Genomic DNA, 17,384 nt, shown 5'->3' with positions numbered 1-17,384 from the left:
TTGTTTCCCATAAATGCAGAAATCAGTTGTAAATGATTGGCTTCACATTGCATTATCTACATGTGTAAGCAGAAGGGCACACCTGCTGTTGGGGCGGCTGTGGGAAGGCAGTAATATAAACCAAACATTGTCATCAGCACGGTGTGATGCTTCTGCTAAGATCAGCATTTATCATCTGTCTCCACTTGGTCATTTTAGACAGTAGCTGTTAGAGGTGGCCAAGGCAAAAGGAGCACCACAACAGTTAGGCAAGTAGTTTCTGGGAGGTATTTTACCCCACAAGGTCACCTCAGTATGTGAACATAGTTAAGCATTGGCCCGGACCAGCTAAGAAGGGCAAGGATCCATCTCTCAAGCACCTGGTTTATTTGTGGCTGGCTGGCAGCTTTAAGGCCACTTCAACTGATATCGGATTTTTAGTTCCAGAACATTTTAGAACTAAAATTTAATTCTTAAAGCTCCCGCAGATTCATCTGAACTCCAGAATTGTGGATAACTAGTCCAGGGCTCTGGATTACTAGGCCAATAACATAACCACTAAACTGCTTTGCCGCTGGGCAGATTGAATATTCGAATGATATATAGTCAGAAGGAATAATCACATTTTTCATATATTGTGTTACTTGGGTGACATCGTGGCGATCTTTGGTATTCTCAAAAAGCTTCTTCCTATCATTCTAATGACAGGAGTGGGAGCTGCTCAAACTCATCCTATGCCTCTGAGCCAGAAGTAACAGCCAGTGCCAGTGCCAGTGTTCTGTTTCACTCTCCTGGGTGTGCCAGTGCTGCCTGTTTTTGGTCTTCCTACACCACATTGAGGGCAACCACTAAACCTGTCATCTACTAGGAAAGCGTTAAGGTTTTTGCAGATTGATCAGTGTAAGGAAGGTGTTGACTCCTTCCCTTTCAGTCTTTGATTTGATGGTTGTGTAAAGTGTAGGTTTGGAGGAAGACCATGGTATGAAGCCAAAATGGAAAAGAGTGTCCATCAGCTTCATCCGCTGCAACAGCCAGGACCTCCCGGTGGCCACCCGCTTCAATTCCACATCCCACTCCCACACTGACATGTCTACCCATGGCGTTACCTACTGCCGCGTTGAGGCCAGGCGCAGGCTGGAGGAATAACATCTCATATTCCGCTTTGGGAGTCTCCAACCTGACGGCCTCAACATTGATTTCTCTAACTTCTGGTAACCCCACCCATTTTTCTTCCCCCCCCCCCCCCCCCCCCCCCACTCATTTGTCTTCCCTTATTCCTGTGGCTCCCTTCCCCCTGCCTTGATGATCTGCCCACCTTTTCCTCTACTGTTTCCCCCATCCTTCATTCCATGGTCCACTGCCCTCTCCTACCGGATTCCTCTTTCTTCAGCCCTCGTCCTCTTCTACCTATCACCTCTCAGCTTATTACATCTTCCCCCCCCCCCCCCACCCGCCTACCTTCCCCCTCTCACCTGGACTTACCTCTCACCTGAACTCACCTATCCCCTGCCTGCGTGTATCCTCCCCCTCCCCCCACCACCTTATTCTGGCTTCTGCCCTTTTCCATTCCTGATGAAGGGCCTCAGCCTGAAACGTTGACTGTGTATTTCCCTCCATGGATGCTGCCTGACCTGCTGAGTTCCTCCAGCACTTCTTGTGTATTGCTGCAGATACAGTCAGCATCTGCAGAATTTCTTGTGTCTATCAGCTTTAATAGCCTTCTGTGAAAGAAGAGTTTTTAGCATCTTTATTGCCTCAGTTTCTATCCTCCTATCTTTGAAGAGTTGGCTGAACATGAGCAAGTTTCATCCAACCTGATCCAGAAACAGCAGTTCATCTAGGATCAGTGTTGTTTCTCACACAAGTGGATGGGTTGCACAGAATGTAACAGGTTGAAACTTGAATGTGTTCATGTATTATACGCACTGCTGTTCAGTGGCCTGAGATGCCTTGTTCCAAAAGGTGTTTAGTGGTGGTAATGGAAGGTACACACGTCACTTTTCTCCCAACTTATACTTTGAGTTGAAAAAAACCTTTGAGTTCATAATAAGCTAAGCTGAAATGTGCTTTTTGCAACTATAAGGAGTGGACTATAGGAGACTGCAAAGTCAGGACAGTATGGTGAAGCTGTCTTCCTGTTTCAGACAGGAACTGTAACAATATTCGATACTAGATATGCAAACACAGCTAGAGAACACGATTACATCTGCTTCTCAGAATTGGGATAATTAGTCATACAGCACAGAAGCCAGCCTTTTAATCCACCATGTCCATGCTGACCTTTGTACCCAACTATACTAACCCCATTTTCCAGCACTTGATCCATTGCATTCCACGCCTTGCCGTTCAAGTACTCATCGAGGTACTTATCAAATGTTGTGAGAGTCTCTGCCTCCACCATCACCTTGGGCAATACGTTCCAGGTTCCAACCATCCTCTGTGTGACAAAATTCTTCCTCAGGTCTTCTTTAACCTCCTTCTTCTTACCTTAAATCTACACCCTCTGCTTTTAAAAACCTCTGCTATAGGGAAAAGTTTCCCACTTTCTACCCTATCATAATTTTGCATGCCTTAGTTGGATCCGTCCAAGGAAAACAGAACAAGTCTGTCCAGTTTCTCCTTGTAACTAAAAGGGTTATTTGTCCTTTAGAACTTCCTTTGCACCCTCTCCGGTGTAATCAGGTCCTTCCTCTAGTGTGGCGACCATACACTCTGCCTTTCCAACTGTTAATCCTGTCCCTCAGAATTTTTTCCAATAATTTCCCTACTACTGACAATAGACTCACGGGTTTGTAATTACCTAGCTTATTCCTGCTGCCCTTCTTAAATAAAGGTGCCATATTTGCTGTCCTCCAGCCATTTGGCGCCTCACCTGTGGCCAGTGAAGATTTAAAGATCTCTTGTCAGTGCTCCAGAGATCTCCTCCTCCTTTGCATCCCACAGCATACATCTCATCAGTGTAGGGAGTTATCCACTTTTGTTCACGAAGACATCTAACATTTCCTCCTTTTTAATTGATAATTTGTTCAGAATGGGATAAATATGCTGCTTCGCTGCTCTAACATCTGAATATTTCTATTTATCAATCATTTTCATTTTGCTTACCAGCAAATCGATTTGACCGATTGGCCCACCTGTCATTTTCTCCCAGAGCCTGCTCTGATATAGGATGTGTAACTGCGCGCGTGTGCATGAATGTGTATGTGTGAGCCTTGCATAACTTGGGCAGCTCATGGTGCCAGTGTTCCCGTGTGCTCTGTAATCGACTAACACATCATGTGGCACATTGTGTACCAGTACAGAGATAATCCAATTGCTTGCTTTCTTTTGTTATCAGCTCTAAGCACAGGGGTTATGATCAATGCCCTTGTTTACCCAATGCAGTTGCATAGCAACGGTTTTGCTTTTGACGGGTTTGTTGATCGGTTAATGCTGAACTCTGCGATATGTCAGAAGGTGGCTGTTCAATCACCAAGGTGGAAGAGGTTTGTTAACAGATACATTTAAAAGGAAAAAAAACAAGTCATTAAACAGCATTGACGAACAACATCAAAGGAAGTTGTGTTTGCATTGCATAAGTTACCTGTCCAAAACTGGAAGAGCTTGTAGAGGTTTTATTCTGTGTGTTTTTCAGTGTTAGGTGTTAGACGGGCTGTCATTGTAGATGGTCTGGTTTGTCAAGGTCCTGCTAATCTACTCTGGTATTTGCAAGTTGACTTCAGACCTCTATTATTTCATTCTATCCTCGCTGGTGCTTTGGTCATCAGAATCTGATGGATTGGGAGCCATTGTTAACTTTAGGTAATGTGGGTGAGCATGGGAGGGGGGAGACACATATGCAGAAGCGTGTGTATTGGACTGTGTATGTAGCGATGTGTGTAGAAATTGGTGTTGGTTTATTATTGTCACTTGTACCGAGGTACAGTGAAAAACTTGTTTTGCAAACCGTTCATACAGGTCAGTTCATTACACATTGCAGTTACATTGAGTTAGTACAGAGTACATTGATGCAGTACAGGTAAAAACAGTAACAGTACAGAGAAAGTGCAGTGCAATAAGGTGCAAGGCCACAACAAGGTGGATCTTGAAGTCATAGTCTATCTCATTGTATAAGGGAACCATTCAATAGTCTTATCACAGGGTAGAAGCTGTCTTTAAGCCTGGTGGTACGTGCCCTCAGGCTCCTGTATCTTCTACCCGATGGAAGAGGAAAGAAGAGAGCATGACCCAGGTGGGTGGGGTCTTTGATTATGCTGGCTGCTTCACCAAGACAACGAGAGGTAAAGACAGAGTCCAAGGAGGGGAGGCAGGTGTCCGTGATGCGCTGGTCTGTGTCCACAACTCTCTGCAGTTTCTTGCAGTCCCGGGCAGAGCAGTTGCCATACCAAGCTGTGGTGCATCCAGATAGGATGCTTTCTATGGTGCATCGGTAAAAGTTGGTGTGAGTCAAAGGGGACAAACCAGTGAACAAATGAGGACAAATGAGTGAAAGTGTGCACATATGAGTGGGTAGTGACGTGCACATTTGTATTTGGGGACTTGAGTTAAAGTTTGGCAGATTGTTTGGGGCTGGGTTAACCCTCAGTGATGTGTTTGGGGTGTAGGGATTTCCTTTGGTATTTTTGGGGAGAAGGTCTAAACTTTGAGAGCGAAGGGTTATCCCTGGGTGGCGTATTACAAGAGAAGGGTTTCCCTGGGTGGTGTTTCAGGAGAGAGTGTGGTCCCTAGGTGGTGTATATGGGAGGAGTGCGGTTCAAGGCTGGTCTGCATTGATTTAATAATTTGTTGACTGAAGTGAGAATCTTTCACATGCTTCCCATCATGCAGAAAATGTTCTGATGTGTTTTTTTTGAGTCCCCCTCGGGCAGAGTTTGGCAATGTGGATAGCCCACAATATGAAACTGAGATCCAAGCATCAATTTAAAAATGCCTTGCAGATGTAAATAGAATCACAGGTTAATAAATTCAGGAATCCCTCGTGACTTTTGAACAAAAATCTTATTAGATTTATACCACAAAACATTTGTTCAAGGAAATCGTATATCATTCACTAATAGCTGTGCTTATTAAGCAATTAAAGCTGTAAATGATGATTACTGCGGTGTTGTGATGGTACCTTGTTGGATGTGCAAGTCTGTTCCAATTGAACTGAATGCACTGAGAAATACTATAACAAAACCCTGTTATGTGTTTCTGTTTTTGCTTCCACTTGCAGCTGTAATCTTGCAGATTCCTGCCCTTGGAAGCTTACCTGAGCACTATCGGGATGAATTCACATTCTTGCATGAGCTCAGTTAATTAGTGTGGGACAGGGCTCCAAGTTGACCAGACCAAGTTGTTCATTATTCTGGGAAAAAACACAAATTTGCTGCTGATAGAAAGGAGACTTAGAACCCTCTCTCTCACTTTTCTTTGCCAGATTCCTCTCAGCATCAACTTGCATGCATACAGCAGTTTTAAGGTGCTAAAATGTCTCAAAGAACTTTGCAGAAACGATTATCTGATTTGACACCAAGTCACAGAAAGAGATATTAGCACAGGTGATTACAAGCTGAATCAAAGAGGTAGGTCTGACAGACCCATATCAAAAGGAGCAGTGCTTTTGGTAGGACATTTTAGAGCTAGAATGCAGGGAGCAGAAAGAACTGCTACTAGTGATGGAGCAATCAAACTATGAAGCTGTGACCAAATTTATTATTCTATTTGGAGGCACGAGACTGCAGATGCTGGAATCTGGAGCAAAAAACAAGATGCTCGAGGAATTCAGTGGGTCAGGCAGCATCTGTGGAGAGAAATGGTCAGTTGACGTTTCAGGTTCAGACCCAGATGAAGGGTCTCGGACTGAGATGTCGACTGTCCATTTCCCTCCACAGATGCTGCCTGACCCACTGAGTCCCTCCAGCAGGTTGTTTGTTGCTTTTCTATTTAATTGATCCAAGTATTGCACTCGCATTGAAACTTTTATGTCTTTGTGACTTCCTGCAGTCATGGCAATCACCTGTATTTAGCTTGCAATGCGATATCAAATGTGGTGAAATAGGCATTTAGCACACTGGCCTTCATCAGTCCAGGCATTAGGTATAGGAGTTGGGATATTATGTTGCAGTTGTGTAAGTCGTTGGTGAGGCTGCACGTGGAGTACTGTGTACAGCTTTGGTCATCCTGTTATTGGAAAGACGTGGTTAAACTGGAAAGAGAGTGCAAAGAAGATTTACGAGGATGTTGCCGGGACTAGAGGGCCTGAGTTACAGGGAGAGGTTGGCCAAGCTAGCTCTTTATTCCTTGGAGAGTAAGAGAATGTGGGGTGATCTTATAGAGGTTTATAAAATCATGAGGGACATAGATAAGGTGGATGATAACAGTCTTTTCCCCAGGGTAGTGGAGTCCAAAACTACAGGGCATGGATTTAGGGTGAGAGGGGAAAGATTTAAAAGGGACCCAAGGGGCAACTTTTTCACACGGAGGGTGGTGAGTATATGGAACAAGCTGCCAGAGGAAGTGGGTGAGGCAGGTACAATAGTATCATTTAAGAAGCACTTGGATAGGTACATGGAGGGGCGGGGCTTGGAGGGATATGGTCTGAATGCAGGAAATTGGGACTAGCTGGGTGGGCACCATGGTCAGCATGGTCTCGTTGGGCCAAAGGGCCTGTATTCGTGCTGTATTGCTCTATGACAAAAGCACTGTCATACTGAAAATGTTTTTAGACTCCACATTCATGAGTAAATAAGGCTCCAGATTCATGAGTAAATAAAAACCAAAAAATGCAGATGGTAAATATCTGAAACAAAACCAGAAAATGTTGCAGTCTCTCAGAAGGGTCCTTGACCAGCAATGTTAACCATTTCCACAGATGAAGAAATAGTTGATGTTTTGGGTCTTAGACTCTTTATAAGATTTCTTTATTAGTCACTTGTACATGGAAACACACAGTGAAATGCATCTTTTGCATGGAGTGTTCTGGGGGCAGCCTGCAAGTGTCGCCGAGCTTCTGGCGCCAACACAGCACGCCCACAACTTCCTAACCCGTATGTCTTGGGAATGTGGGAGGAAATCGGAGCACCCGGAGGAAACCCACGCAGACATGGGGAAAACGTACACACTCTTTACGGACAGCGGCTGGAATTGAGCCTGGGTTGCTGGCGATGTAATAGTGTTACGCTCACCGCTACACCACCGTGCCTGGGAACTGGGAAGGAGAAAACAAATTAGCTTTAAGTTGTAGAGATGATATGGGAGGCATGAATAGCACAAAGGGAATAACTCTGAGCAGGTGGAGGCCAACATTGCTCTGGTGCTAAGCTGTTGATGAAGCCATTTGTTTGATTTAATAATAAAGGCTAAAACTGATTGAGATTGAGAAAACCAACAAAGGGTCATGTAAAACTGAATTGCGGGTCAGAATTGTTGCTGAGACCCGAAACCAAAAGGAGCTTGCTAGAAATGCCCAGCAGGTCAGGCGGTGTCAGTGGAGATGTTATCCTAATTTTAAGTTCCCACTCCTGCCTGCTGCAAAATCACGCAGTGCCACAGATTAATTCCACTAAAACACGTTTATTAGCAGTATACTGCTAGGGAGAATTCTCCTGACTCTCATGTAGAGTCTTTATCGGAGGTCTCCACAATGCAGAGGGTCAGACATCAATTTATACAGTCCTTGTCACACACACTTAATGAATGTGGCTCCACAAGTTTTGACCAGGCTCCTGAGATTCAAAGACAGACATCACACTCATTGTTCAGTATAATTGATTTACAATCAAGAGATTCAAAGACAGGTATCACACTCATTGTTCAGTATAATTGATTTACAATCAAGAGATTCAAAGACAGGTATCACACTCATTGTTTAGGACAAACCTCACACTTACTGTTCAATACAACCCTCACCCCTATTGTTTAGTATAATTGGCTTGCCATCAAGTTCGGGACACAGGACACAGTAATTACCACCTAGTCCTGAGTCAGGGGTTTGCCTGCGTGGTATTTTTTTCATTAGTTATATGAAGTCACAATTTCTTAACCCTTTACTTCCTCAGAGAGAGAAAGAAATTTCATATTATAGTTGGATAACTTACAGCAGGTACAAACAGAAAAAGCAAGTTATCTGAAACTGTTAAATATTGGCTGCAGTGGCCCAGATGGAAGATTAGGTCTTCAAACTTGTGTAGGGCCTTGTTAGAACAGTGCAGGAAATCACAGACAATATAAATCAGAGTGGGAATGGGATGGAGAATTAAAGCTGAATGGAAACTCAGGGTCCTCACTGTGGACTAACTGGTCAAGTCAATCCACATTTCTCCAATGTAGAGGAGAACACATTGTAAGCAGGATGTGCAAGTGAATTGCTGCTTTACCTGAAAGGACTGTTTGGGTCCTTTAAAAGTGGGAAGAGATCAGGTAAAAGATCAGGGGTTGTTTCTCCTGTGGTTGCCTGAGAAAATGCTGCAAGAAGTGTCGTGGTTGGTGGAGATGGAGAAGCAGGTGGGAAGTTGGAAGGGGAATGTTCTCATCGGGATGCTGATGAACAAGAGGGTGGGGGGAGATGTGTCTGGTGGTTAAATCTTGTTGAAGATGGTGGAAATTGTAATGGATGAAAAACTAAATATGGAGTTGGGTGAGGTGAAAGGTGAGCATCAGGAGAGCTCTGTCCTTGCTCCACCCAGGAGGAAAGGGGTGGGAGCAGAGGTGCAGGGAACAAATGGGTTTCACAAGCATCTGTCAACTGTGGGAGAGGGGAAACCACTTAATGCACGTCTTTGTCTCAGATTCACTAGACTGGTTCCAGGGATGGCAGGTTTGCCATATGAGGAAGGTTGAATAGACTGAGAATATTCTTTAGGAATTGGAGAAGATCTTATTGAGGCTTCCAAAGTTCCGCAAGGGCTTGACAGGCTAGATGCAGGGAGGATTGTACCCCTGACTTGTGGAGTCTTGGACCGGGGTCACAGTTTGAGAATAAGGGATAAGCTGCTTAGGACAAGGATGAGACATTTCTCAACACAGGCTGGTGAAGCATGCACTTCTTTTCTTTGGACTGCTGTGAAGGTTCATTCGCTATGTTCATCCACAGCAGAGATATAGAAATAGATATTAAGGGAATCAAGGAATATGTTGATTGTTTTTGGAAATAGTACTGAGGTGGAACATAGCAATGATCTTAGTGAATGTGTGGCAGGCTCAAAGGGCTAGATAACCTACCTCTCCTGTTTCTTATGTTCTTTATATAGAGGATCACTGGCTACACCATGGTAGAAGGTCATTTGGGCCATTGAGTCCATACAGTTCTATGGATGTGCAGTCCAACTCATCCTTTCCCTGTGGCCCTGCACATTCTTTCATTTAACTATCCAGTTCCTTTTTAAAGACTACAATTGACTATGTGTTCGCTGTTACTCCTACAATGCATTCCAGACCCTAAGCACTAATGTGTGGGAAAATAAATTCTCATGTCAAACTGATCTTGTTTTTGTCCAATCATCCGTCCTGTCCTCCTTCACCCCTTCATAATGTGAGTGTTTTGTTCTCTATCAGTTCTATACCTTTCGTGATTTTAAATACCTCTACCAGATCTCCTTGCAACCTCCTCTGTTCCCAGGTGAACAGACCCAGACAAACTGCATAGTAGAGATCAATAAACTCAGTAACATACCCTTGACAGTGGATTGAAGTCTTACAACCATGCATTCTCCCATTCCACCCTCTGCAGGAACTTCAAAAATCCATGATAGATTAACCCATTGGTTTAATGAATCAAAAATATGTTTGTTCTGTTGTTTGCTTTCAAGGTTTGTCCAAATGATGCCACTCTTTAAAAGTGGTGTCTCTTTATGTGTTGCTGCCAGCCCAGCTATTGCATCCTTAGTGTTGGAAAGGGCTTACTTAGCAACTCAGTCAATCCAAATTGAGACTAATCTGTCAAAATAATCTGTCAAAATTAAACCTATACTAAGAGCATTATCAAAAAAAAGAGCTTTTCAATTCACCAAACAGCCCGTAAGCTGAAAAATCTCCACTGCTACCCTACAGTTTTAGAGTGTGGCTCATGCCATATTTGATTAGCAGTATAATCATTTGGCATGAATTAACACTTTGAAGCTGTAATGGACTCTTGCTGTTCCAATTCAGCAATGCATGACAGACAGTTCCAGATAATTTGCAGGCTGTTTTAGATAATCTTTTCAATATGTTTGTTTTCTCTTCAGAACTCTGAGGAACCACTTGTTAATCGTAGCCAAAAGACTTCTAGTGAGACACTGGGAGCGCTAGATAAACCATGTTTATCCGAATGGACCACTTTGGTAGGGGAAGCCGCAAATTGTGAATGAGCATTGTTAAGTGTCAAGAGTGAAAGTGATTCTGCTGTTAGAATGTTTGTTTTCACGTTGTGTGAAGTTTGATTGACCAGTCATGTTGTGGCATGTTTTGTGCGATGCTTTCAGTTGTTGTTATCCTTATTTTTATTCTTACAATGTTCTGTGATGTATAAACTCTTTGGCTGAACTATAGTTTTGTGATTTTCCAAGAAGCTCCCTGCCCCTTCAGGCTCTGCGTTTGCTTGGGTCCTGTTATACGTAGAGCAATGGCATGTTTGCAGTGTGCCACTGGATTGGAAAGCAATGAACTGTGCAAGCAATGTTTAAACAGGAGGAGAACAACAGCTTGCTTTCCATCTTTTGTTGATCTTTGGTTAATTTGCTGTTGAAATCACCAAATTTTTGCCTATTGCCATAACTTCTTGCTGTCAAGCTTTGCACAGATAGGGAGCTCCCATGTTTCTGGGATGTCATTTGAAAAGATGTGTAAGTTTAACATCCCTCCCTTAGCCACTGAACCCTCAAACCCTTACCCCTTCCTGCCCCACCCCAATCTCCAACCCTTGAAGACGGATCAACTGGCTTCTTGCTATTTGTATGATCTTAGTGTATGGTTCTGTCTGCCATCTTAATAGCAACCAAGATTTCAGCATAACTTGTAGCTGAAGAGTTGGCCTGAAGGGTGAGATAGCTCAAAGAAGCAAGTTCCTGAACAGCTGTTGTTGTATCAGTGGTTGAATAGGGTGTTATTGTATAATTGCATTGTTTTGGAAAATATGTACAGTAGCTCATTTTGTACAGGGTTATTGATTTGTACATTCAATTTATATCGTCAAGGCAACAAACATGCTTCTTGCCTGGAATAGAACAAGGCATTGCTGGAAATTCACAGCAAGCCATCAAAGAGAAAAAGCAGTTCAGAAGTTGACAGAATGTTTAGGAATGTTAACCTGCTTTTCTGATTAACCAGATCTGATTAACCTGCAATATGTTTTTGTTATGGTATTTCATCATTTTTCATCTGAGCCCTTTAAATGCAAGGAAGCTGAGGATATTAGAAATTTCAGGAAAGTTATGGGTCTGTGACTTTTGGCAGGTGAGGCACTTGAAGTGGGCACAGCCTCGGCAGAAAGGGACGTCCCTTTAAAGCTGAGGTGAGGAGGAATTTCCTCAGTCAGAGGATGGTGAATCTGTGGAATTTGTTGCCACAGAGGGCTGTACATTGAATGTACAGTGATTGATAGGTTCTTGATTGGTAAAGGAGTTTAGGGTTACGTGGAGAGGCAGGAGAATGGGATTGTAATAATCGGCCATGATTGAGGGGCGGAGCAGACTCGATTTGGCCGAATGGCCTAATTCTGCTCCTATATCTTATGAACATAGAACCAAGAACAGTACAGCACAGTAACAGGCCATTCGACCCACAATGTTGCGCCTAACTAATTAGATTAGTAATCAAATGCCCAACTAAGCTAATCCTTTCTGCCTACACAATGTTCATATCCTATTTCCCACACATTCATGTGGCTATCTCAGAGCCTTTTGAACGCCCCTTATTATGGTCTTGTGTATTTCAGACATGAACTGGATCTTTGGAGCTGGTTATGTGGGTGTTCCAGTTCTTTTTTCCTAAGGGACAGATTGGGGGAGGTGGAGGGGATGGCATGATGAGTAGGGGCCGCTATTTCTAATGATGTGTCAGGGGTCAACATAATCTCCAGGACTACTTTATGAATTGGCGTGAGGAATTTCTTAGAGTTCTTTTCAAAACTGACCACAACTTTATGATTGTTATCTTCTCCCCCCACAGTTGCTTCTGACTAGCGGGGTGGCCTTCTTTGACTGATGTGCTGATTTTTAACTTGTCTGCCACATAGCGTGTTGCCATTTTGGGAGCTGATTGACAGGGTTGAACCCAGATCGTTGTGGCCTAAAGGGCTTTGCTACTAATCGGCAATAATTACTGTGATCTAAGGAGGATTCTGTCGCTTCTGCTTGATTTGAAAGGATAAGCTGCTTCAGTACAGTTGCACTGTTTGTCCAACAGTAAAAATTCATTTTACTTTTGAGGACTGACGCTGTGGTTTACTCAGCTTCTGAACTCATTCAATTAATCATTCATCATCTTTCATTAGAAATAGATAATGTTGATGTCTGCATACTGTATATAATCTACAGCAGAAGAACAGGCCATTCAGACCAATTTGTTCTTGCTGGTGTTAATGCTCCCTGCCAGCTTCCATTGACCCTACTTCAGACAACCATATATGGATGTCATAGAACAGTACAGCACAGGAACAGGCCCTTCAGCCCATCGTGCCTGTGCTGACCATGATGCCAAGTTAAACTAAATCTATCTGCCTGTACATGGTCCATGTCCCTCCATTCCCTGCCTATTCAGGTGCTCCTTAAATGCCACTATTATGTCTCCTTCCACCACTACCCCTGGCAGCGTGTTCCAGGCACCCACCACTCTGTGTTGGGGGTGGGGTGGGGGGGAATTCCCTCGCACATCTCCCTTAAACTTTGCCCTTCTCACCTTAAAGCTGTCCTCTAATATTTGACAACTTCATTCATTGGTGTATAAAATAATGAGGGGTACAGATAGGGTGCACACAGTCTTTTTCCCAGTGTAGGGGAATCAAGAACTAGAGGGCATAGGTTTACGGTGAGAGGGGAGAGATTTAAAAGGAATCTGAGGGGCAACTTTTTCACCCAGAGGGTGGTAAGTATATGGAATGAGCTGCCAGAAGAAGTGGTTGAGGCAGGTACATTAATAACATTTAAAAGGCATTTGGACAGGTACCTGTATAGGAAGGGTTTAGAGGGATATGGGCCAAATGCGGGCAAATGGGACTAGCTTGGATGGGCATCGTGGTCAGCATGGACCAGTTGGGGCGGAGGGCCTGTTTCCGTGCTGTATCACTCTATGACTGGACGGCTCTATGATTCTATTTCTACCCTGGGAAAATGACTCTGACTATCTACCCTATCTATGCCTCTCAATTTCATAAAGCTCCATCAGGTCACCCCTCAGCCTCCAGCACTCCAGAGAAAACCTTCTAAGTTTGTCCAACCTCTCTTTATATCGAATACTCTCTAATCCAGGCAGCATCCTGGTGAGACTTCTCTGCACCCTCTCCAAAGCCACCACATCCTTCCTGTAATGGGGCAACCAGAACTGCACACAGTACTCCAAATGTGGCCTAACCAAAGTTTTACGTGCCTTTGTCCTTTTATTCCTTTCTCCCTGATGTGCTTAATTAGCTCTCCCTTAAGTTAGGTTTTGCAACATATCTCGGGAGGAATACCGTTAATGTTGGTTGCCTGACATTGGCTGCCTGTCTGTAATTTAAAATGTCTATTTTATAAAGATGGAAAACACCAAAGTGTAATAACTGAGAAAGGCATTCTGCATATTCAGCCAAGAGTGTTGTCCGTCTCTTCCATCATGTCACAATGATTCTTTTATGTGCTGCCTCCAACATACTGGGCTTTGTGAGTCAACACTTTGGATACTCTACTCAGGGGACAATGACTAAGGTGACTATGAATTAACAAGTGGGCAATAGAAAGCTGGTTTGGATGTTGTGGTTGTTTGGTCTTGGGAGAAGTGTGTGTTGAAGTGAGACTATTTGTAATGTATCTAGTGCAGTCGTACTTCTCATCTTGCTGCTGTGCTTCCTTTGGTAATGTAGCGGGGCAGCATGGTAGCACAGCGGTTAGCGTAACGCTATTATGGTGCTAGCGATCGGGGTTCAATTCCCACCACTGTCTGTAAGGAGTTTGTACGTTCTCCATGTGACTGCGTGGGTTTCCTCCGGGTGCTCCGGTTTCCTCCCACATTCCAAGGACGTACGGGTTAATAGGTTAACACGGGTGTAATTGGGCTCCGCAGGCTCGTTGGGCCAGAAGGGCCTGTTACCATGCTGTATAAATAAAGTTTTAAAAAGTTTTTAGAAATATTAGCAAACATTTAGAAAACAAAAAAAAGGATTGTTGTTGAGCTGATATTGTCTCTGTTGACATATAATGTGGTGCTTCACTTATCTTTCTGAATCTACTTAACATTTGGTTTGTCTTTTGAAATTTCATTACTGCAGTACAGGTGACTCCAAAGTTATGGCAGTTCGGGTAATGGAAATTCGTCTTTACAGAATTCACAAATCACTACCCAGAAGTTTGAGCTGTGGAATAAAATTCGCTCTCACAGAATTTATGTGGATATTATTTATATTATATTATTTCCTGATGCAAGTGCAGATGATGTGATTTCACATTATGGAAAATTGCCTAAATAGGAGCATGGAGGTCCCCAATAATACACATTTTCCAGTGGCATGGCAACCAGCAAAAAGCATTCTAATTGGCCAAATAAAAAGTCAATTTATCACAGAAAAGGAGCAAAAAACTCTAAATTTATATTCTCACTAAAAGGCTGTTTTTCCAGATTCATAGCAAACACTTGCTGTAGTGTTCGGAGGTTGGTAACATTGGAAATACTTGGCAAGTCAGGCAGATCTGTGGAGAGAGAGAATTAATGTTTTGAGTCGATGACCTTTCATCATTTAATCTCTCCTGCCTTCCGCCCTGTCATAGATCTCTTCTGTTTTTCCTCTTAACTTCTCAATTCTGGTAAAATGTCTTTGCTAACTCCTCATCTCTCCATAGATATGTCCTGACTGACTGAGTATTTGCAGTATTTTCTGATTTTATTTCAGATTTGAAGCATTTGCAGTGTCTTTGGACTGTGGTTGGTGGACTGTGGGACCAGGGATTTAATCTCACGTTTGTCCTTGGTTTTAAAGTTATTTTACTATTTAATAGTTAACTGTTGTTATTGTCTAATAGAAAAACTCAGGTGCGGTTTTGTTCCCCTTAGAGCAGAGGGCATTAAGATAAGATATCTTTATTAGTCACGTGTACATCGGAGCACACAGTGAAATGCATCTTTTGCGTAGAGTGTTCTGGGGGCAGCCCGCAAGTGTCACCACGCTTCTGGTGCCAACATAACTTGCCCACAACTTCCTAACCCATATGTCTTTGGAATGTGGGAGGAAACCGGAGCACCTGGAGGAAACCCACGCAGACACAGGGAGACCGTACAAACTTCTTACAGACAGTGGCCAGAATTGAACCCGGGTCACTGGCGCTGTAAAGCGTTACACTAACCGCTGCACTACTGTACAAAGTGATTTGAGCAGGGTGTTTAAAGCCATGAAGAATTTAGATAAAGGGGAAAGTGTTTCCTGTGACAGAAAAGACTCAGTAATCAGATGGCACACATTTAGTAAGCTGATTGGCAAATGGACTGGAGGTGACTTAAGGAAAAGCATTGTCACTTAAAGATAGATTACCATTTGCGGTGCATGAGCTGATGGAGTGCTGGGTGTAGCTTCATTAGTAGCTTTCAAAAGGAAATTGGGTGAGTACGGGAATAAAATGTCAGCGCAGGTTTCATTTACATTACAAATGCAGAATCAGTGTGCAATGGTTTTGCTTTGTACAAGCATTTGTTTGCAGCATAAAGATTGGTAACAGGCCCTTCTGGCCCAACGAGTCCGCACCGTCCGTTTTTTAAACCCATATTAACCTACCCGTACGTCTTTGGAATGTGGGAGGAAATCGGAGCACTCAGGAGCTCCTCCAACTCCATATCCAAGTGTAGCCCGGCGCTCGGGAGAAGACCACTCAAGCTTGGACTCCACACTACAATGCAACATTTTAGCAATGGCAGTGAAACCACTTCACATGACAGTTGTGTCATAAAAGTAGTCCCACTGCTGCACATTTTATTCAATAATTCCCACTGGCAACAAGCAGGTGGGCAACTCACATGGTCTTTGAATGAATTGATGCAACCTTGATTGGTCTCTCTTTGCTGCACTTTTCCATGCTCTGGAAAGAAGCAAAATCATTCAGGATGTCTTGAACAAGTTTTAAATTTAAAAATTTAAATTTAATTTAATCTAAAAAATTTTCATCTGGAAGCATGACTGAAAATCACAGCAAGAATTAAGGTTGTATGATTGTGATCTTGTATAGATGCAAGATACATACCTATCCATATTATTTGTCAGAGTTTTCTGGGTCCTGATACCATAAAGATGTGTGATGGAACTTGACTGAAGGACGTATCGTTGTGATTGTTGCAAAGTTTGCCTGTATGTTTACTAAATTGAAATGGCTGGAAATTGGAGTTTACATTTTCAAACTTGTGCTAATTTATCTGAACATGCTGAATCCCACTATATAACCTTACACATTGCAGTTCTTGAAGGGGTTAATTGCATTGTTAGAGCATTGTGCAGAGGTAGAGAATTGAGCAATCGTGTGGGACCTGTGCCAGTTTGAGAAATATACCCTTAAATTCCTCTGTGTAGTCAATTTCAACTTGTGATGAAGAGCTTTCACCTTGTAAAGCGGGGTTACTTGGAGCAACGGTGGTTGGTCAGCCTTCATTTCTGTTTACTGTATCTTGTATTTCATGGGAAAGCAGAATAGACTGCAGACTGCCAAGAATGCACAGATGTTCTCGTGCTTAAAGAATGGAAATGCTGGCAGGAGAATCACGATTATTGTCTGCAACTCTGCCACGCTCACTAATGTATTTATTTGGAAGGCATACTATTCCAGTTGAGGGTGTTGGTTGATTATTCTTTACATCTGAAGTTTCTCTTTCAGATAGCTGTCTACAAGGTCAGTAGGACCAATAAAAAGTAGCTGTTGTCAGTGGTGGATTAGGAGCCTGATCCTTCTCCACAGGCATTCTGTTTGACTCCCTCAGACTTATGGCAGTATTTTGAAGGGAAGACTTTGATTCTTTTGCCTATCATTGAAAGAAAATATTGCGTGGTCTTGTATTTGCAAAGTTTGGGAAAAGTGTCTCATTATGCTTCATTCTTTAGAAATACAAGTCTTTAATTTTTTTTAACAGGATGTGGGCATTATTGGCTTGACCAGATAATTTTTTTCCCCTTAAAAAAAATCTCTTACTTGTTTGTACCTGAGAACAGTTAAAGGTCAGCCACGTTGCTGCGAATCTGAAGTCACACATAACGCAGAGTGGATAAGGATTGTGAGTTTACT

The 17,384-nt window shown here is 43.0% G+C and overlaps 1 protein-coding gene across 4 annotated transcripts in view; it reads left to right on the top strand.

Annotated features, from left to right (window-relative positions):
* Window positions 1-17,384, top strand: part of hipk3a (homeodomain interacting protein kinase 3a) — a 244,886-nt gene that overhangs the window by 9,378 nt on the left and 218,124 nt on the right. For 2 of the 4 annotated variants that reach the window (XM_052029053.1, XM_052029052.1), the window contains exon 2: window positions 10,185-10,280. The exons of the other annotated variants lie outside the window; for them this stretch is intronic. In XM_052029053.1, coding sequence (XP_051885013.1) covers window positions 10,256-10,280 — 25 coding nt within the window. In that variant the 5' untranslated portion in view covers window positions 10,185-10,255. The remainder of the gene's footprint in view (window positions 1-10,184; window positions 10,281-17,384) is intronic. 4 annotated transcript variants of the gene reach the window in all.

Source organism: Pristis pectinata, chromosome 14 (genome assembly GCF_009764475.1).
Source record: "Pristis pectinata isolate sPriPec2 chromosome 14, sPriPec2.1.pri, whole genome shotgun sequence".
Classification (NCBI taxonomy): domain Eukaryota; kingdom Metazoa; phylum Chordata; class Chondrichthyes; order Rhinopristiformes; family Pristidae; genus Pristis; species Pristis pectinata.
This window is presented reverse-complemented; position numbering and strand designations above follow the sequence as displayed.